General features: G+C 46.4%; 1 protein-coding gene across 2 annotated transcripts in view; it reads left to right on the top strand.

The window, feature by feature from the left end:
- Positions 1 to 351: 351 nt before the first annotated feature.
- The window catches only part of atp2a3 (ATPase sarcoplasmic/endoplasmic reticulum Ca2+ transporting 3), a 230672-nt gene continuing 207186 nt past the window's right edge, over positions 352 to 23837 (top strand). Inside the window, exon 1 of one of the 2 annotated variants that reach the window (XM_068007933.1) lies at positions 352 to 643. In XM_068007933.1, the coding sequence (XP_067864034.1) occupies positions 526 to 643 (118 nt within the window). In that variant the 5' untranslated portion in view covers positions 352 to 525. The remainder of the gene's footprint in view (positions 644 to 23837) is intronic. The other variant, XM_068007934.1, reaches the window with a different exon arrangement.

Raw genomic sequence — 23837 nt, 5'->3', positions numbered from 1 at the left:
GAAGCAAGCCCGGCTCCCAGCTCAGCTTTAATAAGGAGGCAGAGGGGGGGGGGGGGGGAGAGGGCGGGGTTTCTTACCATCTTAACCAATCACAAGCTGGTGGAAGTAACCAAAAATGTAGATGACGTCATGCCAGGGGAAAGGGGCGGGGCTTGTTTCAAAGTTCCGCGACGGCGGAGCCAATCAGTGCAGCCCACATGCGGGGGGCGGGGCCAAGAGAGGGGAGGGGCGGGGCCTGGCATAGGGGGCGGGGCCCGGTGTGTGTGGGGGCGTGGTCTACAGGGAGGGGGCGTGGTCTACAGGGAGGGGGCGTGGTCTACAGGGAGGTGGGCGGGGCCGCCTCAGACAGCTCGCCGAGCCCAGCACACCTGCGGGGGGAAAGGCAGAGCAGCCGGAGCCCGAGCCCCGAGCAGCCGGTGATCCAGCGGGCGGAGCGGGGACGGCCAGATCCGGAGTCGGAGAGTCAGCGCTGTGAGATCGCAGAGGCGCCCGCGATCTGGGAGGCGCGGGTCGGCAGCGGGCAGCATGGAGAAGGCGCACAGCCAGACCGTGGAGGAAGTTCTCGCACACTTCGGGGTGAATGAGAACACGGGGCTGAGCCCGGAGCAAGTGAAGCAAAGCGCGGAGCGATGGGGACCCAACGGTGAGTGAGGGGAGAGAGACCCGGGGGGGAGAGAGGAGCCGGGGGGGGGGAGAGACACTGGGGGGGGGTGGAGAGACCCACCCGGGGGGGGGTGGAGAGACCCACCCGGGGGGGGGGAGAGACCCGGGGAGGGGGAGAGACCCCGGGGAGAGGAAGCAGACACCCGGGGGGGAGGGGGAGGGGGATTAGGGACAGAGACCCGAGAGGAGAGGAGGGGAGGCAGGGACCCGAGGCGGGGAGGGAGTGTGAGTGAGGGGAGAGACCGAGGGAAAGGCGGGAATGAGGAGGAGGGAGGAGGGCAGGGACCCGAGGGAATGGGAGAGACCCGTGGGAGAGGAGGGTGTGATGTGGGGGGTGAGGTGGGTGTGTGGGTTAGTGGGGGGAGTCAAGTGTGTGAGGTGAGTGAGTGTGAAAAACTGAAGGGGACGGAGGGTATATGAGGGAGGAGGTGAAAGAGTGTAGTTGAGAGGGGGTGTGAGAGAGAGGGGGGTGTGAGAGAGAGGGGGGTGTGAGAGAGAGGGGGGTGTGAGAGAGAGGGGGGTGTGAGAGAGAGGGGGGTGTGAGAGAGAGGGGGGTGTGAGAGAGAGGGGGGTGAGAGAGGGGGTGTGAGAGAGGGGGTGAGTGTGAGAGAGAGGGGGTGTGAGAGAGGGGGTGAGTGTGAGAGAGGGGGGGTGAGAGAGGGGGTGATCCACTCCCCACAATCAGATGGGGGGTAGGAAGCCTCACTCTACCTGTCACTGACACATCGCCAGCACAGGGAGGAGTTCACTGGGAGCGAGTGTCCCAGCTCGGACAGGACTGGGGCTGGAGATTTACCAGCACGGCCTGGGTCTCACCTGAACCCTGACCTGTGTTGCCCCTCAGTGTCGGTGGCACTAGTCAGATTGTTGGTGTAGAGTCTCGGGCATTCTGGCATCAACTTCAGGAGAGGAATTTGTTGGAATTGATCAGGGCTTTACAGCATTGTGTGTGCTTGTGATTGTTGTATACTTTATATATAGTATATTTTTTTCTATATATACAGTAACATGGTGCTATAATTATGGCCATCATTTAAAATTCATTGAGGTTACGGTTAGAATTTTACACGGTTGGATAGAGAGAGAGAGAGAGAGAGACAGCCCTCTGCAACTGTTGCAGTTTTTATGAACCATTTCGGATTGATTTGAGGGTTATAAACAAAATCACCAGGCAGCGTGCAGGGCCGTTCTGTAGAATGACTGCAGTTCTGAATATCGGGGTACGAGGGAGATGGAACACCACAAATATTGATCGGGTGGGCAGATAGCCTGTGGGTCAGGCACAGTGGCCAATGGGAGGACATTTATGTAGAGCTACGATGGGGTGAATGTGCCTTTATTTGGGCCTTTACTGAAAACTTAAGTGGTTAGTAGCCACCCAAGATAATGTTTCATCTAATCTAACAAACTTAATAGCTAATATGATGGTAATTATGTTGCGATTAATGAACCAGGGCATTGAGAGACTGTCTAGGACGTGACAATTTCTCTCTGCTTTGTAAAATGTTAAAATTTTCTGTCTAATTTTTGCTACAACACTGGTTCCCGTTAAGTTTCAGAAAATATTAAACTGAGGGATACATTTGTTTTTTAAATTTTTGTATTGCTTTCCCTGACCGACCGACCTAGAGTGGGGATAATTCCTTGGATGTAGAAGTTACAAGTTACACCATGGAAATATGCCTTTCGGCCCATCCAGTCCACATGGATGGCCCCTCCGTGCCGACCCACAAGGGTTAGTGTCGATTGTTGGTTGACCTGGCCTTGAACTCATGCTTGTAGTAATGTGGTCAGAGGCTTTTTCCCTAATCTCTTCAGGCTCGATCCTAAACCCGTGCACCTTTTGGGAGGCAGCAGACTCTTGCATGAGTGTGAGTTCACACTGTCATTTTAGCCGGGGTCTCCTTGCCTCTTTTATTTAGTAACCGTGACGATGGGGCACGCAGGCCGCAAAGTGAATACTCCGTTCTCACTCACTGGGTGTTGCACAGAGACCAATGTGACAGCATTTCATTTTATTCAAACAGATAGGCTTTAATCTGAAAAATCATTTAAGTTAAAAATGTTGTAACAACTGACAGCTGCCTGCTTTTAATGCAAAGAATTTCTGTTGCTGTCTGTGGTTCCCACATTTGCTTGTGTTGTAATTAGATTGAGAGAGTATATACAGCCGTCATTGGGATTCTCTGAAATATATTGTAGTAGGATTTTGCTTCCAAATAACTATTGTTAAAAGGCAAAAAAGAACACCTGACGAGATAAGGGCATGTCAAAGCTGACACTTGTAATGTATTTGATTTGCGAAACATTGCACTGTCCACGTAGCCCCCTCCAACTCCTGTATACGCATGACTGCACCTCCTTCATTGTAACAGGATACTGGAGTGCCTTTTCCTTTGAAGTGCTGTGGTGTTGGATGTCGTTAATTTAAATTCAGTGTTTGCTGTGAAGACTTTGACTTGTTCGTGTTGCAGGCCAAATGCATTGAACAGTTTGGAATCAACTTTTGAAACGAGCAGGGAGTAGGACAGTGGGGTGTGTGTTGGTGCGGTGAGGTCACCAGCCCACCAGAGATGTGTTGGCAGAGCTGATTCCTGACCGTTCGCCCATCACGTTAATACTGATTTACGTTCACTGAGCCAGAGAGGAATGCAAGGTTTTAGCTGTTGCTGCACTGAGAAATCATCAGAAACTACAGAGTATTGAGACTATAAACACACCCCTTATAGCCCCTGTCGGACCGATCATTTAATGTTACATCAGGAGTACTGAATAAGTGCGAGAGCGTGAGCGAGAAGGCAAAACTGTAGCTGGGCTCGGGATGAACCGATCAATAGACACTGTCAGTCTCACAGAAGAAAAATGAATCACCAGCCTAGTGTTAAACAAAACTCTCTGCACTCTAACCCTTGGAGGAAGTGTTTACTAACACTTGAGTATAATCTGAAAAGTAGGGAATAAGCCTTTGGTGTTAGGATTATCTGCTAGGAGATGCATTCTTAAAGAAAGAGAAACAGTAGCAGTGGGGAATATGTATCCGTATGAGCTGTTTCCAAACAATAGCTGAAGCATGCGATTGAATTAATGTCCCAAAAAGCTGTAGATGCTGGTGGTCAATTGAAAATGTCAAAACTCAGATCAATTGACTGTTGATAGGCAAAGGTATTAAAGCTTACAGAAGCAGGGCAGGTAAATGGAGTTAGCGATACAGATCAGCCATGATCTAATTGAATAGCGGAATGGGCTCGAGACTGAATGGCCCTCTCCTGTTCCTATGTTCTACCTGCTGCCAGACATTTGTTCTAACTGTATGATATTGTTTACCGTCAGTCGCTTATTCTGATAATTCAAGTGCTAATTTCCTAATTTTATGTATGTTGCTTAATTCATATTTTTAGGGCAAAAAACCCACGCCCTGAAATATCTGGGGTTGCCTGTAGTGTTAACCATATAGAATTTAATTTTTATAAAAGTTTTTACCATTATACAGGGGGTAGTGTATGTGACCTGGGTCATAGTGAAGGAGCTGTAGTTATCATGTAATGGCACGTTGCTTCACTTCCTGCCCCGCAGTATATAGCTGGAAGTGGATTGTAGTCAATTTATACAACAAAAAATTCTCTGAGGTAAAGAAGGGGATCGAGAGAGTGTTTCAGGGCCAGTGTTAATCTGGGATTCAGAGTGGATAAACGGGGATGGGCAGAGTGTGAATTAACCGGATTGGTCATTTAAATAACCAATTTCTTGCCCTGGTTTCCACTGATTAAATGCCAGCACCTTAAATCACAGGACGAAGAGCCCACAGAGCTGAAGGTTGCAGCCTGTTCAGGCATCTCACACAACACAAGAACGAACGCTAAGAATAGAAGCAAATTGCTCATAATTCTGCTGCTTGGCAACAATTGTGACAGTGTACAAAAGAGTTTGATCAACATTATATAATCCTACGAGTTAAAAGGTCTTTTCAAAAGTACATCCTCCTGGTGGCCTGCTTGCCTGATGCCACTTTCCATCTTCCGTTGCTGTTAAGCTGCTGGTGCCTTTTCTGTAGGGCTCATTCAACGACGTCAACAACTTGCATTTATATAGCACCTTCTTCGAGAGTCTAAAAATTAATTTTGCAATGAAAACATTTGAAAACTTTTTATTTTTCAATTTAATTGTAACACGCAGTATGGTGATTATCTCTGACCCTGTTAGAGAGACTCATTATTCAGCAACACAATAGTCAATCCTCATTCACTCTACTTCAAAAAATGTTTTCAATTCAAGGTCAGGCTACGCAGAGTTCCGATGGCTGTTTGATTCTGTGCAGAGAGCTCCTATCTTGCAATGCAAGATGTAGAGTAACACTAGGCTGGCTGGCGTTGGGATGTTTTACTACATCAAAGATGCTATATAAATGCAAATTGTTGTTGCATTATCAGACAAAATTTGACACCAAGCCACATAAGGAGATATTGGGACAGGTGACCGAAAGCTTGGTCAATGAGGTAGGTTTTAAGGAGCATCTTAAAGGAGGAGAGAGAGGTAGAGAGGATTAGGGAGGAAATTCCCGAGCTTAGGGCCTAGGTGGCCAAAGACATGACCACTAGTGTGGGGGGGTGCATAGGAGGCCAAATTTGGAGGAGCGCAGAGCTCTGGAGGAGGTTACAGAGATGGGTGAGGACATTGAGGGATTTCTGAGGATGGGAATTTTAAAATTGCTGGACCGGAAGCTAATGTAGGTGAGCAAGCACAGAGATGAAGGGTGAACAGGACTGGGTGTGAATTAGGATATGGGCAGCAGAGATTTCGATGAGCTTAAGTTTATGGAAGATGGATGAATGGCTAGGAGTGCAATTGGACTAATCGAGTCTGAAGGCAACAAAAGCAAACTTATACTCGTGCCTTTCCATTGGATTATCCTCATCTTCAAAATATCTTGAAGACAAGTGATGACATATCCATGAAATTGCCCAAAAACTCCTCGTGCAGAGAGTTGGATCTGGTACTGTTAGGAATCTGATTTCACGAAGCATTTGTCAATATGATGAAATGTTGTGTATCACTGGGGCTCTTCTACAGCATGTTTAGTCAGTCATGACCAGAGCAGTTCATGAGCAGTATTCTCCTTTCCATCGATTTGTTTTTCTATCTGTTCTGGAATGTCATGCACAGTGCAGACCATGGAGCAGCAATTAATACAGTGAGAGATAAAAAAATAAAATGATTACACTCCTGGGCTCCGCAGGCACCTACCGAATAACAACTATCTGCTCAGGCCCAGCTGTGAGCTGTCGATCTGTGAGGCAGCATCACGGTTTACTAGACACCATGGTGGGCGGTGTCCGGGGAAAGATTGCAGGCTGTTATGCTGTTGTTCAGTGATAGTCTTTAAGCATATCTTACATTTCTACCGAAATCAAAAGGCAGAGTTTGTAAACGAGAAAAACTATCAAAAGGTTGTCATTTCCAAATGGACAAGTTTTTTTTTAAGGTAATTGATCTGCATAAACATTAGATTTTTGAAAAAAAAGTAATTTTATTCACAAAGCTCATGTCACTCCATCGCTCCCTCGTTCACACAGGTGAGGGGTGTAGGTCACTCCATCGCTCCCTCATTCACACAGGTGAGGGGTGTAGGTCACTCCCTCATTCACACAGGTGAGGGGTGTAGGTCACTCCATCGCTCCCTCATTCACACAGGTGAGGGGTGTAGGTCACTCCATCGCTCCCTCATTCACACAGGTGAAGGGTGTAGGTCACTCCCTCATTCACACAGGTGAGGGGTGTAGGTCACTCCCTCATTCACACAGGTGAGGGGTGTAGGTCACTCCATCGCTCCCTCATTCACACAGGTGAAGGGTGTAGGTCACTCCCTCATTCACACAGGTGAGGGGTGTAGGTCACTCCATCGCTCCCTCATTCACACAGGTGAGGGGTGTAGGTCACTCCATTGCTCCCTCGTTCACAGGTGAGGGGTGTAGGTCACTCCCTCCTTCGCACAGGTGAGGGGTGTAGGTCACTCCCTCGTTCACGCAGGTGAGGGGTGTAGGTCACTCCCTCGTTCACGCAGGTGAGGGGTGTAGGTCACTCCCTCGTTCACGCAGGTGAGGGGTGTAGGTCACTCCCTCGTTCACGCAGGTGAGGGGTGTAGGTCACTCCCTCGTTCACACAGGTGAGGGGTGTAGGTCACTCCATTGCTCCCTCGTTCGCACAGGTGAGGGGTGTAGGTCGCTCCCTCGTTCGCACAGGTGAGGGGTGTAGGTCGCTCCCTCGTTCGCACAGGTGAGGGGTGTAGGTCGCTCCCTCGTTCGCACAGGTGAGGGGTGTAGGTCGCTCCCTCGTTCGCACAGGTGAGGGGTGTAGGTCGCTCCCTCGTTCGCACAGGTGAGGGGTGTAGGTCGCTCCCTCGTTCGCACAGGTGAGGGGTGTAGGTCGCTCCCTCGTTCGCACAGGTGAGGGGTGTAGGTCGCTCCCTCGTTCGCACAGGTGAGGGGTGTAGGTCGCTCCCTCGTTCGCACAGGTGAGGGGTGTAGGTCACTCCCTCGTTCGCACAGGTGAGGGGTGTAGGTCACTCCATCGCTCCCTCGTTCACACAGGTGAGGGGTGTAGGTCACTCCATCACTCCATCGCTCCCTCATTCCATCATTCACAATAACTGGAGCATTAACCATGACGGTCGAGGACTATTCTCCCTGGGGAAGGCTGCCTGCCTCCTTCCCTGGGCCCCCGATAATTTAGTTAATTACAATGCGTGCACAAAGACGCTTGAAATTTGCTTACCGCAGCCTCTTTAGTTTTACAAATTGATTTCCAGGACCCTAATGGATCAGTGAGTGGATCCCGTGGGGTCAGTGAGTGGATCCCGTGGGGTCAGTGAGTGGATCCCATGGGGTCAGTGAGTGGATCCCGTGGGGTCAGTGAGTGGATCCCGTGGGGTCAGTGAGTGAATGCCGTGGGATCCCTGAGGCTGTCACTTTGTTCCTCTGTATTTGTTGGCTAACTGGCAAGTTATTGCTGATACTGTGTACCAATAAAAACACTTTCTGCAATGTTCCTTTTATATAGCGGACGGAGTGGGGTCCCCAGGGGGTGTGTCAGTATTTACAGGGGGTCCCCGGGGGGTGTGTCAGTATTTACAGGGGGTCCCCGGGGTGTGTGTCAGTATTTACAGGGGGTCCCCGGGGGGTGTGTCAGTATTTACAGGGGGTCCCCGGGGGGTGTGTCAGTATTTACAGGGGGTCCCCGGGGGGTGTGTCAGTATTTACAGGGGGTCCCCGGGGGGTGTGTCAGTATTTACAGGGGGTCCCCTGGGGAGTGTGTCAGTATTTACAGGGGGTCCCCCGGGGAGTGTGTCAGTATTTACAGGGGGTCCCCGGGGGGTGTGTCAGTATTTACAGGGGGTCCCCGGGAGTGTGTCAGTATTTACAGGGGATCCCCGGGGGGTGTGTCAGTATTTACAGGGGGTCCCCGGGGGATGTGTCAGTATTTACAGGGGGTCCCCTGGGGAGTGTGTCAGTATTTACAGGGGGTCCCCGGGGTGTGTGTCAGTATTTACAGGGGGTCCCCGGGAGTGTGTCGGTATTTACAGGGGGTCCCCGGGAGTGTGTCGGTATTTACAGGGGGTCCCCGGGGGGTGTGTCGGTATTTACAGGGGGTCCCCGGGGGGTGTGTCGGTATTTACAGGGGGTCCCCGGGGGGTGTGTCGGTATTTACAGGGGGTCCCCGGGGGGTGTGTCGGTATTTACAGGGGGTCCCCGGGGGGTGTGTCGGTATTTACAGGGGGTCCCCGGGGGGTGTGTCGGTATTTACAGGGGGTCCCCGGGGGGTGTGTCGGTATTTACAGGGGGTCCCCGGGGGGTGTGTCGGTATTTACAGGGGGTCCCCGGGGGGTGTGTCGGTATTTACAGGGGGTCCCCGGGGGGTGTGTCGGTATTTACAGGGGGTCCCCGGGGGGTGTGTCGGTATTTACAGGGGGTCCCCGGGGGGTGTGTCGGTATTTACAGGGGGTCCCCGGGGGGTGTGTCGGTATTTACAGGGGGTCCCCGGGGGGTGTGTCGGTATTTACAGGGGGTCCCCGGGGGGTGTGTCGGTATTTACAGGGGGTCCCCGGGGGGTGTGTCGGTATTTACAGGGGGTCCCCGGGGGGTGTGTCGGTATTTACAGGGGGTCCCCGGGGGGTGTGTCGGTATTTACAGGGGGTCCCCGGGGGGTGTGTCGGTATTTACAGGGGGTCCCCGGGGGGTGTGTCGGTATTTACAGGGGGTCCCCGGGGGGTGTGTCGGTATTTACAGGGGGTCCCCGGGGGGTGTGTCGGTATTTACAGGGGGTCCCCGGGGGGTGTGTCGGTATTTACAGGGGGTCCCCGGGGGGTGTGTCGGTATTTACAGGGGGTCCCCGGGGGGTGTGTCGGTATTTACAGGGGGTCCCCGGGGGGTGTGTCGGTATTTACAGGGGGTCCCCGGGGGGTGTGTCGGTATTTACAGGGGGTCCCCGGGGGGTGTGTCGGTATTTCCCAGATGGGTCCCTGGGTGTGTTGGTATCTATCAGGTGTCACTGCTATAGCAGTATGTGGAGCTGATCTGTGATCTCGTATCACTTGTAAATCTAGCCATGTTGCTAAATTTGTTTTGCAGAAGCAAGTTAGTTGTACTAGAATTGCATAGAATTTACAGCACAGAAATGGGCCTTTCGGCCCAGCTAGTCTGTGCCGGTGTTTATGCTGCACACGAGCCTCCTCCCACCCCATTTCATCTAACCCTGTCAGTATAACCTTCTATTCCTTGCTCCCTCGTGTCCATTTAGATTCCCCTTAAATGCATCTGAATGAATTTTTAAAAGCCGAGACGTGGGTTTCGATGATAAAAACAATCGGGGAATCTACAACCATTCCCCAGACACGTTCTAGAAAGAAGTGCTCATTCCAATTTAATTTTACCAACTATAACTAAAATGCACAAAACAATTTCACTGCAGACTGAGCTTATGCTTTCTCAAGTCACAGTTGAGCAGGCCAAATCTTTATATGCTCGCTGCTGAATACTGAGGCTTTGGTGAGCATGTTTCAGGGAGGTGCTTTATTTGAAAATGGAAGTGAATTCTCTGAAGAGAGTCACGTGCTTACACCCGCCCATCCTCCCCGAGGGGACGTGTAGAGAGAGAGAGAGAGAGAGAGACCGCCATTCAGTTAGATCATGGCTGATTTGTACCCTAGCTCCATTTACCTGCCTTGGTTCCATAATCCCTTAAGACCCTTGCCTAACAAAAATCTATCAATCTCAGTTTTGGAATTTTCAATTGACCCCCAGCCTCAACAACTTTTATGGAGAGTTTTCCAGAATTCCATTGCTCTTTGTGTGAAGAAATGCTTCCTGACATCACCCCTGAACGGCCTAGCTCTAATTTTAAGATTATGCCCCCTTGTTCTAGACTCTTCCACCAGAGGAAATAATTTCTCTCGATCTACCCTATCAAATACTTCAATTATCTTAAACACCTCCAATTAGATCACCCCGTAATCTTTTATACTCAAGAGAATACAAGCCCAGTCTATGCAACCTGACCTCATAATTTAACCCTTTTAGCCCCAGTATTATTCTGGTGAATCCCGACTGTACTCCCTCCAAGGCCAATATATTCTTCCTGAGGTTTGGTGCCCAGAACTGAATGGGGTTTATCCAGAGCTTTATGTATGGCTGGATGCCCGCATGCAGAGAATGAGAGATACTTGTACTGCAGCGTACAGAGAGGGAGCAGGTACACAGAAGGGCAGCTGCGCATTGATAGATGGCATACATAAGCAGTGAGAAATAGGCACACGCAGAGTGAGAGAGACCAGTGCATGTACAGAGATGTGCAGAGAAAAGGAGAGACCTTTAAACTGCTCTCTACTACTTTAACCGTGAAGGCAAGGCATTCTCGAATGTCTGTTATAGATTCTCCTCCATGATAACTGGGCCCTTTTGGTACTTCACAGTTGGCCCACAGTATTTTCAGCTAAAATTGAATCAAATAAAGTGAGTGGGGCTAGTGTTGCAAAAGTTTGTCAACTAGACAAAATGGATTTGGAAAGCTTAAAAAAAAAATTCAGTGCTCTTTTTCCGGCTGCCCCACTTGCCCAAAGCTCATGTCAATACTGTCCATGATTTGGCAGTGGGATGGGTGCAGGATGAGTGTAATACATGTCCAGTTTATGTAGTGTACCATGACTGAGAGACACCCCACCTTGAGACCCATTCCAGGGTCAACTCCGAAGACCTGGAACATTCCAGACAAGATCCTGTCTCTCCTGAGTTTGGTAGTTGGAACCCCCACTGTTGGCTTTGGGACCCTTGGGTGATGTGGCAGAATCAGCCAGGGTTCCCATTCTTGATCACTGTCCAGCAGCTCTTGTTAATGTGCGTGAATCAATCGAGGACATATTCTGGCTCTGCTGTGATTCCTTCCATGACTGACATTTGTTATCTGGGCTTACATGTGAAGGGAGGTCTTTGAGTAGGATACAGTAGGGGTACCACTGCTGTGGAACTGATCCCCAGTAAGACTTCAAGGGAGGAGTAGTAAAAAGCAGAGGTGGGGAATTGGAACAAATAGAAATGGGTTAAGTTGGGGTGTGTGGGTGTGTACGTACACACACTCAACACCAGCCGAGTGCAGGAATATCTCCCCATGAATGTTGGATGTGGAATGTTAACATTAGCTTTCAACACCGAAATATTTATCCCCGGGTGTCTGTTCTCTTTCAGCTGTATGTTTTACAGTGTTGCTTTAAGATTACAAAAACAAAACAGTTCCACTCGCTGAAATTAATTCCTTTTGAGAATTTCAAGAATGAGTAATCCTCCAGGGATTTTATTCATAGTAAAGTTCAGTCCTGGCAAATGCTGAGCTACTTTGCCAACATGGATGGGGATTATACTGGGATCAAGGTAGAACATTTTCAATTCATTCTGGCCCAGTTTATTCAAACCATTCATTTACCAATTGAGTGTCAACCAATCCAGCTAACTGAACAGAAACTGACACCTGGCACAAGAACTGTTTTGGGATTTTGGAAGATGGTGCTGTGTTTGTATGTGAATCATCGCACACTGGGTAGCGAGAGCAGGATATCTGGAAGGAAAGCTTCAGCAAGGTTCAGGGAGAGGGCGGGTGCAGGCTGTCAGGGAGGAATGGGCCAGCTCTGTTCCACTAATCTCCCACTAACACCAACAGTCTTTGCAGCCCACATGTATTTTAAACATAGAATTTATAACTGTGACTTGCATTTATTCATTATGTAATCTCAGGGTATGTGAGACTAATACCAAAGTTTAACAGCTTCTTTCACATTAAAGAAAGATAAAGGACAATCTTGCATTCATATAGCGCCTATTACAACCTCAGGACGCCCCAAAGCGCTACACAGCCAATGAAGTACTTTTGAAGTATAGTCAGTGTTGTAATGTAGGAAATGTAGCCGCCAATTTGTGCACAGCAAGGTCCCACAAACAGCAATGAGATAATGACTAGATAATCTGTTTAAGTGATGTTGTTTGAGGGATTAAGATTGCTGTGGGATATTTTACATCCATCTGAGAAGGAAGACAGGGCCTCTGTTTAATGTCTCATCCAAAAGACGGCACCTCCGACAGGGCAGCACTCTCTCAGTACTGCACTGAAGTGTCAGCCTGGATTATGGGCTCAAATCTCTGAAGCGGTACTTGAACCCACAACCTTGTGATTCAGAGGTGAGAGTGCTCCCACTGAGCCACAGCTGACACCTTTATGGGTAAAGGGATGTCCCTTCTGCCCATTTTACTGAATGTTGCCAGTCTTTAGGACAAGTTACCAGTTAGCATCTAAGATGCTCATTTGGTTGACATTCCCTTCTGTGCATGATATGTTGCCAAGAAAAGTAGTAAGCCTGAGGATTGGGAGAGTTTTAGAAACCAGCAAAGGATGACCAAAAAATTGATAAAGAAGGAGAAAATAGAATATGAGAGTAAACTAGCAAGAAATATCAAAACAGATTGTAAGAGCTTCTACAAGTATGTAAAAAGGAAGAGAATAGCGAAAGTAAACGTTGGTCCCTTAGAGGCTGAGACAGGAGAAATTATAATGAGGAATAAGGAAATGGCAGAGACGTTAAACAAATATTTTGTTTCTGTCCTCACAAAAGACACAAAAAAAATACCAGAAATAATGGGGAACCAAGGGTCTAATGAGAGTGAGGAACTTAATGTAATTAATATTAGTAAAGAAAAAGTACTGGAGAAATTAATGGGACTAAAAACATCCCCTGGACATGATGGCCTACATCCTAGCATTCTAAAAGAGGTGGCTGTAGAAATAGTGGATACATTGGTTGTGATCTTCCAAAATTCCCTAGATTCTAGAACGGACCCAGTGGATTGGAAGGTAACAAATGTAACCCCACTATTCAAGAAATGAGGGAGAGAGAAAACCAGGAACTACATGCCAGTTAACCTGACATCAGTTGTTGGGAAAATGCTGGAATCCATTATTAAGAAAGTGGTAACAGGGCACTTAGAAAATCATAATATGACTAGGCAGAGTCAACATGGTTTTATGAAAGGGAAATTAGTTTTTTGAGGGTGTAACTAGCAGAGTAGATAAAGGGGAACCAGTGGATGTAGTATATTTGGATTTTCAAAAGGCATTCGATAAGGTGCCACATGAAAGGTTGTTATGCAAGATAAGGGCTCATGGGGTTGGGGGTAATGGATAGAGGAATGGTTAACAGACAGAAAACAGAGAATAGGAATAAATGGGTCATTTTCAGGTTGGCAGGCTGTAGCTAGTGGGATGCCACAAGGATCAGTGCTTGGGCCTCAGCTATTTACAATCTATATTAATGACTTAGATGAAGGGACCGAGTGTAACGTATCCAAGTTTGTTGATGATACAAAGCTAGGTGGGAAAGTAAGCTGTGAGGAGGACGCAAAGAGTCTGCAAAGGGATATGGACAGGTTAAGTGAGTGGGCAAGAAAGTGTCAGATAGAGTATAATGTGAAGTTATTCACTATGGTAGGAAGAATAAAAAGAATAAAAAACAATATTTTTAAAATGGTGATAAACTATTAAATGTTGGTGTTCAGAGGGATTTGGGTGTCCTTGTACACGAAGCACAGAAAGTTAAGATGCAGGTACAGCAAGCAATTAGAAAGGGCAATGTTATGTTGGCCTTTATTGCAAGGGGGCTGGAGTACAAGAGTAAGGAAGTCTTGCTACAATTGTACAGAGCTTTGGTGAGACCACACCTGGAGCACTGTGTCCAGTTTTGGTCTCCTTATCTAAGGAAGGATATACTTGTCTTAGAGGGGGTGCAATGAAGGTTCACTAGATTAATTCTGGGGATGAGAGGGTTGTCCTATGAGGAGAGATTGAGTAGAATGGGCCGATACTCTCTGGAGTTTAGAAGAATGAGAGGTGATCTCATTGAAACATATAAGATTCTGAGGGAGTTTGACAGGGTAGATGCCGAGAGGCTGTTTTCCCTGGCTGGAGAATCTAGAACTAGAGGGCTTAGTCTCAGGATAAGGGGGCAGCCATTTAGGACTGAGATGAGGAGAAATTTCTTCACTGAGGGTTGTGAATCTTTGGAATTCTCTAGCCCAGAGGGCTGTGGATGCTCAGTCGTTGAGTATATTCAAAACTGAGATCGATAAATTTTTGGACTCTCAGGGATATGGGGATCGGGCGGGAATGTGGAGATGAGGTTGAAGATCAGCCATGATCTGATTGAATGGCGGAGGAGGCTCGAGTGGCCGTATGGCCTACTCCTGCTCCTATTTCTTATATTCTTATGAAAATATGACGTACCAGTGGCTGGGCTGCCAACAGGTTTGTCCATATTGTTTTTAAAAATGTTCTTTCTAGGCTGCTCGCAGGTGACCTGATTAGCATTGAGGCTTAGGCTATGTAATAGGAAGCTGGAGCCAATCCAGATTGAGATGAGGTGGAAAGACATGTTTTTATAATCATAGAATCATACAACACAGAAGGAGGCCATTCAGCCCATTGCACCTGCGCCAGCTGTTTGAAAGAGCTATCCAATTAGTCCCCCTTCCCATGCTCTTTCCCCATAGCCCTGCAAATTCTTCCCTTCAAGTATATATCCAAATTCCCTTTTAGAAGCTACTCTTGAATGCACAGTCAGTGCATTCCAGATCATTACAACTCGCTGCGTAAACAAAATTCTCATCTACCCTCTGGTTCTTTTGCCAATTACCTTAAATCTGTGTCCTCTGGTTACTGACCCTCCTGCCACTGGAAACAGTTGCTCCTTATTTACTCTATCAAAACCCTTCATAATTTTGAAGTGATCTTGTCAACTATCGGAGCTTTTTTCTGGGAGAGTCTCAATTGCACGCTATGCTCGCAATTTAACCTGATGTTCTCTGGTTTGCAAAACTGATTTCTATCAATAATGGTTATATTACTGGACTAATAATCCAGAGAACATGAGTTCAAATCCCATCATGGCAGTTTGAGAATTTGAATTCAGTTTAACGAAAATTTGGAATTAAATAGCTGGTATCAGTAAAAGTGACCATTGGATTATTGTAAAAACCCAACTGGTTCACTCATGTCCTTTTAGAAACCCGCTGTCCTTACCCGGTCTGGCCTATATGTGACTCCAGTTTCACACCAGTGTGGTTGACTCTTAACTGCCCTCTGAAGTAGCCCAGCAAGACTCTCCATTATACCAAACTGCTACCAATGGATCAAGAAGGTGACCCACCACCATCTTCACAGGGCAACTAGGGATGGGCAATAAATGCCAGCCTTGCCAGTGATGCCCACATCCTGAGAATGAATTTTAAAAAAAGGTAAGAAATGTTCCTAATTCATGGAGCCACACCACTGCCGATCTTTATTATACCTCTTTGTTCCAGCCCCCCTTAACTCTGATTAGTCTCTTCCCAGTTCCCCTGCCCCTCCCCTCCAAAAAAAAAAACTCTGGTCAATTTCCTTTTTGTTTTGCCCACTTTCTGCTGGTCCAGATTTTGGGATGTTAAATCTTGAGGGAGAGAGGTAGGTTAAACAGGTTGTATAACAGAGGCCGAGACATTAAACATCGGGGTTGTTTATAGAAAACAGAAAAGGGGAGAGGGGGAGGAGGGGGGAGGGAGAGGGAGACCTAGCTAAGTGTACACATTAATGGTTGGGATTAAGACCAGTGCAGCATGTCTGTCAGTTCCCTGTTGTAGAATAGCTTGATGATTCATGTCTGACCTACTCTCCTAATCATGACTTCATTGCATGTCCCTGTTTCATTGGAGAGGCAGCAAAAAAGAAAAAGTTGCATTTCCATAGATGGTATGAAACTATTTTGAAAAATAATGTTATTGATAAATGCCGTTTAATTAACGATGGCCCGTTTGTTCCATTGGATGACAGCTTGGTCCAATGATATAGTACTCTTGGATCTGCTTTCATCTGGAGTCAACTGAGCTCTTTAACCAAAGACACTAAATAAAGAGGGACATTGCATTTATATAGCACCTTTCACGACCTTAAAACACTTCACAGCCAATGAAGTACTTTTTGTAGTGTAGTCACTGCTGTAATGTAGGGAAACGTGGTAGCTAATTTGTGCACAGCAAGATCCCACAAACAGCAATGAAAAACGGCCCGATTTACCTGTGTTTCAGTGATGTTGGTTGAGGGAGAAATGTTGGCCAGGACACTGGGGAGAACTCTCCTCCTCATCACAGTATTAACAACTTTTTATCCTCTTAAATTTTGGTCATAGGTGTCCTGCAATCTTCTGCAATTAAAGACATAAATTCTCAATTCAGTCTCCTTGCTGACTTTCACAGGTTAATCGAGGCTTATAAGTGGAATGGAAAGAGAGGAATTTTAAACAGCTTTTCCCCCTCAATTTCTATTTACTTTCAAAAGAATATTCAGGCTTTGGTAATGGAATGACCACTGGATCCTCTTGTATTGGCCCTCAACTTTACAAGTGCAGTGTGCGAGATTCAGGGAGCAAGGGAGAGAGAGAGACGTGCAGTTTAACAGCGTGACTTGTATAAGGAAACAGACAGAACTGATGTAATCGCACGCACTGACCTGCTGCATCCAGGAGTGTTGTGAATTTAAATAACCTGCTGAAGCAGCAGACTGCTGGGGAGGGAGATGAGAAAGGATTGAGACTGCAGTCGGCAATTGATCAAAGAGCTAAACTTCGTATTGCTCCATAGTACCAGTGGAGTTAATAGCATCGTGTGTCACACAGACTTACTATTCTGATCCTGAGCCCTTCTATCGACACCAAGTCTATTTATCCTCTGCAGACAGAGGTGATCATGATAAAGGATGTGACAGCAGAGTCAGAGCGACGCCGTTGTTTAATCACATGTGTGAAACACTCAATTCCTGTTGCTCATAAGCTCTGCTGGTCTTTTCTCCTTGACGCTGAAAATCCTGCAGAACATTAAAGTGTCAGTTTTTTTTCCTCCTATGGACCATTCCTCAGAAACTGATGTCGAGTTCTGATTGTATGATATTCATTGGGAGAATTCTCATTTATTTTCACTGTTACGGTCAGATTGACATGGGCTACAGGGAGGGGCAGTTATTTTAGTATGCTTCCCTCCTAGATTTTGCAATTGTGACAGCGATGCGCAATTTTCTAAGCAATGTGTCAGGAGTAGAGCATTAAAAATATTGAGGCCAATGCAGCGTTACTCATAGAGGTGGGGAGAGAAGAGGGCTGGAATATTTAAAGCACTCACAAAAACAGTACAATTAATTTTATTTGTGTACGCATAATTTCAATGTCTTGTAATACCTATGCATCTTTGAATTGTTTTAAATAAATATTCTTGTCACTACTTGCTCAAATGTGTCTGTCAATGTAATAAGTCCTGCATGTAGTCTGCGGGAGTTGCCTCTCACGTTGGAGGGATCATTGCACAGAAGTATTATAATTGGCTCAATTAACCACTTATCTGTTAAGTTGCCAAATATCCAATTATCTAAGTGAATGAATCAAAAAAATACCAATGAAGAATGAGTAACTGGCACAATCAAGTCGCTCAGTAGTTTTTCAAAGCTGCCATTTCATTAACCAGCAAATACCACGAAACAGGGTACGGTAGTGTAAAGGTTGTAATACTGGACTAGTAATCCAGAGAACGTGAGTTCAAATCCCACCATGGCACTTTGAGAAGGATAAACCTGGAACTAAAAAACTGGTAGGAGTAAAAGTGACCACTAAGTTGGATTGTTGTTAAAAAAAAATTGATTGTCGTAAAAACCCATCTGGTTCACTAATGTGCTTTAGGGAAGGAAACCTGCCATCCTTACCCGGTCTGGCCTATATATGACTCCAGTCCCACACCAACGTGGTTGACTCTCCTGAAGTGGCCTAGCAAGCCACTCAGTTGTATTAAACCGCTATTTCAGGGCAACTAGGGATGGGCAATAAAAGCTGGCCTTGCCAGCGATGCCCACATTCTGAGAATGAATTTTAAAAAAAACTGACCAATTAAATTATTCAAATGTTTTTTCAGTGCGCCATTTTCCTTCTTCACTCAGGTTAATGTAGGCAGCAGGAAACAACACTTAACAAAACTTATTCTCACTGGCATTAATAGGTCCCATGTTTTGGAATTCCCTTCCTAAACCCCTCTGCCTCTCCGCCTCCCTCTCCTCTTTTACCCTTCTTAAAACCCACCTCTTCACCCGAGCATTGGCCATCCTTCTCCTTGGCTCGGTGACTATTTTTTGATTATGCCTCTGTGAAGCATTGTGGGGGGGGGGTTGAACATTTTTTTTGCTGGTACAGGCACAATGGGCCAAATGGCCTCCTTCTGTGCTGTATGATTCTATGGTTAAAGGTGCTATATAAATGCAAGTTGTTACAACCTGACCATAAGAATAAAATCATGAAACATGCCTATAAAAAGGGTTAGAAATGTTTGCATGAAGCTTCCCCAGATAGGCCTGTCCTTCTGACTGGAGCTGGGAGCTGAAGTTGGAAATTTCACTTGGGCCTGGGCTGAGAATTTCCGCTTGCTGGTGACATGATGGTTTCTGAGAGAGATGCATCATGTGAGGTGTAGTTTTCACTCTGCTGCGGTAAGACTACACCACTCTGAGTGCTTCACGTGGAATCACACTGGCAGACAGGTATCAAAGGACCCTGGAATTATACCTCCTGTGGAGAAAGTGTGCATGCACTGTGGGGATTGTAGTTTTCACCCTGTCCCTATGAAAACTATACTGGCAGAGGCGAATAGTGGTGGAAAATTATAATAATTGATTTCTTCAGTGCTTTTTACAGTTTAAGACATGAAATACAAATTGAGAGTCATCAATATTTGGGCTGGGTTTTTTTTTAATTGCTGAAGGAAATGAGTGTTTGTGTCAGTGCCAGAGTCAGCCATAGTTGAGCGTAGCAAATGCCCACCTATTCTGGGCATTGGAGACTCAGCAACTAGGGAGTGCAGAGAGTTTCAGCAAGGGTTACAAATCCACCGTGGGAAATAAGGGGGAGAAAATACATATTTTATAATTATGTAAATAACTGAGAAAAAGGAGGACAGTTTTGAGGAGGGAAGTGTAAACAAAATACTTGCCTCTTAAGAAAACACTGTGGGAGGTTCAACGATAAAAATATGATGTAAGTCACTGGAAATAAGAGGGAAGAGTAACTGAAGCAATTATTTTCATTTAAAGCAAGTTTTGTAAAGTCTTCCTGATGTGAAGGCCTTAGAGAGGGTACAGAGGAGATTTACCAGAATGATTCCAGGGAGGAAGGACTTAAATTATGTGGAGAGGCTGGGATTGTTCTCCTTGGATCAGAGAGGAGATTTGATCGAGGTATTCAAAATCATGAAGGGTCGAGACAGAGTAGATAGAGAGAAACTCTTCCCATTGGTGGAAGGGTCAAGAACCAGAGGAAGTACATTTAAGGAGATTGGCAAAAGAAACAAAGGTGACATGAGGAAAAACTTTTTTACACAGCGAGTGGTTAGGATCTGGAATGCACTGCCCGAGGGGGTGGTGGAGGCAGATTCAATCATGGCTTTCAAAAGGGAACTGGATAAATACTTGAAATGAAAAAAAGTGCAGGGCTACGGGGATAGGGCGGGGCAGTGGGACTAGCTGGATTGCTCTTGCATAGAGCCGGCACGGACTCGCTGGGCCGAATGGCCTCCTTCCGTGGTCTGGATCTTTCAGTGGGGCAATGGTAAACAAAGAGCAAAGGCTGTTCTCTTTGTCCCGGGCTACATATGATCAACATCATGGGAGATCTGTTAGCACATATTTGTATCATAAACTTATGATCATTATTGCTCTTCTGATATAGGAATAAAGAGAGAAATACTTGCCTTTATATAGCGCCTTTCACGACCTCAGGACGTCCCAAAGCGCTTTACAGCCAATGAAATACTTTTTGAAGTGTAGTCATGGTCGTAACGTAGGCAACGTGGCAGCCGATTTGCACACAGCATGGTTCCAGAAATAATGATTAGGTCATCTGTTTTTTTTTAGTGATGTTGGCTGAGGGATAAATGTTGGCCAGGACACTGGGAGAACTCCACTGCTCTTCTTTGAAATCGTGCCATGGGATCTTTTATGCCCACCTGAGAGGGCAGACAGAGCCTCTGTTTAATGTCTCATCCGAAAGACGGCACCTCTGACAGTGCAGCACTCCCTCAGTACTGCACTGAAGTGTCATTCTGGATTTTGTGCTCCTGGACTGGGACTTGAACCCACAACCACCTGACTCCGATATGAGCAGAATGTAGAGCTAGTGGTGTCAACACAGGACTATGGAGTGGGGTTTCACATTACAAACTTGCTCTGAGATACTATGTCCCTTCCTAGAATACTGTGGTGGTTGTGGGATGCCCTTTGCACCTCACTGTGTGTGTGTGTGTGTGACCGACCACCGTAGAGGAGGGTTTCCTTTGAGAGAACTTGAGTGTGTGGTGATTGATTATCTGTGTCTGTGTTCTGTCCCCGAGATAGGTGGTCCTTACCTCGCAATGCTATTTTTGCAGCTTCAAGTTGCTTTTTCACAATTCTAACACACTATGAGTTGACACATTGCAGAACGAGTGATGTGTCGAAGGCCAGCCACAGGAGGCAGGTTTTCAGTCAGCCTGATTCCATTCCTCAATCCCACTCCCAGATGTTGCTGCTGCTTAATCCAGTCCCATCTGATCTAGTCTCTGTTTACTGCACCTGCCATTGACTGGTCGATAGTTATTATTATACTCTGCAGGGTGATTTACCAACAATTGCAATTGTCTAACATTTTAAAATGCAATTGGGAAAGAAGCACTGTGTAATGGAGTTCTGTATATTTTCCAAATTTTGGCTTATTTTGCTTTTCAAAACCGCTCTGTGTTTGGGTAGAAACACTTTGAAATCAGGGAATGCTGGGAGTCAGTCAGTGAGCAACTGGGAATAAGTCAAGAGATTCTAACTCCTTACGGTACAGACAAGTGGCCTCCATCTGAATTATACAATACATTATCACGGCAGGGATTCCAGCGTACACTCAGACTGTTTAACGAGTGCATAATGGGGATAGTGTCCACAGGATACGGATGTATTTGATTAAGGAGGGGCCTGTACGAGCATGGGTTTCAGACCAGAATAACTGGTGGCTGTACCTTGCAGGCACAGAGTATTCGGCAGGACCTGGGTCTCTATCACCTGTCTCCAGGCCCTGGAGATCTCACTTTGGGCCCACGGTAGTGCAGTGCTGCTGTCCATTCCCAGCCCCGGCTTGGTTAACCGATGAGGTTTGAAGCTCCTTGTTGGGAGACCTGTGTCCTGTGTCGGCACCAGGGAAACTCTGGGTACAACTAAGGGCTGTTTTATTTTAACAAAGCATAACCTAACCTAGCATAGAGCTTCAGGGGGTGAAATTCAATCCCGTCAGGGAGGTGGAACTGGTCGGACACCCGTTAAATACCACAGCCGATCTTCCTTTCCGTTGGTTTCAATGTGCGGGGTGTACGAAGGGCGGTCGATCCACTCCCACTCGTTCCACATCCCTGTCAGAGTTGAATTTCACTCCCTCAGAATCAAAACCTCAAAACCAGTGAAATGCACAAATTGGCGCATGTCGAACACCAGTGATTTAAAGAGTGCAGTAATTCAGTCTGTCTTTTCCTTCCCTGTAACCACAGGCTGAGCTTGGGCTTTAGAAATAATATCTGCAATTAGAGGAGTTGTTACCCTTTGGGAAGATTTTCAGGGTCACAGTTTATATTTATTCTGTGTTTGCAACTGTTTTATTTTGATCTCTCCAGACTCCCCTCCTCTCCTCTCCTGACTCGTGCTGTTCCAGTTCCACATGTATCTGTTGCCCTCCAAGGGGCCATTCTTCATACAGGAGCCAACACAGTGGGCATTGTCAGGCTATTTGACTGTGGGGCATTGCGGCTAAGTTGTCATCCAGTGTCCCCACTTGCAAAGGAACAGCAGTAGGCCATTCAACCTCCCGAGCCTGTTCTGCCATTCAATCAGATCATGGTTGATCTGTACCTCAACTGCATTTACCCTCCTTTGATACCCTCACCTAACAAATATCTATCGATCTGTCTTGAAAATTCAAGGAGGAGTCAATGGATGGTAGTCAGGGACTTGGCTTGAATTGTTTCCTCCTTCCTAGCCCAGGAGGAAATGTTAAGTATCAACATGGTCTCTGTATCAATCATTAACTGCAGTAATTCCTCCTGCTGTCTGTCCTAAATGTCTTACATTTAATGTTGTGTGTCTGTCCTCTCGTTGTAGACCACTCAAAATCACTGGAAACAGTCTGTTTCTATCTACTTTGGCCCATCCCTTTATAATTTTAAACTCTTCTATTAGATCACCCTGTAATCTCCCTTCCAATGAAAATAGTCCCAATTTTCCAAGTCTATCTTCGTAATTTGTATTTCTTCATACCAGCAGCATCCTAGTGAATCTCTGCTGTATCCTCTATGTTGCCTCAATATCCTTCCTATAGTGTGGAATCCAAAACTGCGCACACTGGTCTTACTGAGGCTTTATATAGGTTCACCATTACATCTTGAATTTTGTATTCTAAACCTCTTGCCATAAAACCCAGGAGTCTATTTGCTTTTCTATGGCTGTAGCCACTTGAGGAGCTGCTTTTAATGTCTTGTGAACCTGAACCCCAAATCCCTCTGCTCTTCCACATCACCCAGCCTTCCCCCATTCAAAGTATAATTCTTATTTTTTTAATGTAAATGCACCCTCATATGCACTGACATTGAATTCTGTCTGCCACATTCTTTACCCTTTCCACCATCTTATCGATCTCCCCTCGCAGCTTCCTTTGATCCTCAGAATTATTTTCTACGCCACCTATTTTAGTATCGTCTGCAGTCCCTCTAACCCTATATCCAAATCACTGGTGTACGGAGTGAACAGGAGTGATCCCAGAACAGAACCCTGTGGGACACTGCTGCCCACTTCCAACCACTCTGAGAAACTGCCCTTAACTCCTCCTCTCTGTTTGCCTCCCTTCTAACCAGTTTTTAATCCAATTTGCTACTTTCCCCCTAATTTTAAGCCCCTTAATCTTCAGTAGTCCCCTGTGTGGGATCTTGTCAAAGACTTTCTGAAAGTCCATGTACACCACATCCGCTGCATTTCCCCCAATCCACCATATCTGTCACCGCCTCAAAAAAAAACTCCATCAGATTCTTCATTTTTGAAATCCATGTTGGCTGCTTTGAATTATTTTATTTTCATCTAGGGTCAGATTTATACCCCAGTCCCCTTTGATGAACAATTCAAATGAATCTAAATTAAAACACAATAATTCCATTCAAGATGCATTTGATTGTTCTGTGTGTACTTCATCTGGTTGAAAAAAAAACAGTGACTTGTCTGAAAATCCATTGGCTTGACCCGACTGAATGATTTACCAGGATGGTGGAGGGATGGGAAAGTCTAGTTATGAGGAGGCACTTGAGATACTGGTACTAACTCCACTGGAGTAGCGAAGGGTAAAAAGAGATTTTAAGAGGTTTTTTTTAAAAAATGAAGTGCGTCGATCGGGAAGACTGTTTCCTCTGGAGAGTCAGTGACCAGGGGTCATCAGGGAGGGAGGTTAGGAGAAATTTTTATGCAGAGAGCTACAGCATGGAATGCTTTGCCACAGGGAATGGTGGAGGCAGAGACCATTGCATCTTTTAAAG

This window comes from Heptranchias perlo, chromosome 28 (assembly GCF_035084215.1).
Source record: "Heptranchias perlo isolate sHepPer1 chromosome 28, sHepPer1.hap1, whole genome shotgun sequence".
Classification (NCBI taxonomy): domain Eukaryota; kingdom Metazoa; phylum Chordata; class Chondrichthyes; order Hexanchiformes; family Hexanchidae; genus Heptranchias; species Heptranchias perlo.
Note: the sequence above shows the minus strand (reverse complement) of the source record. Positions and strands in the feature narration are given on the sequence as shown.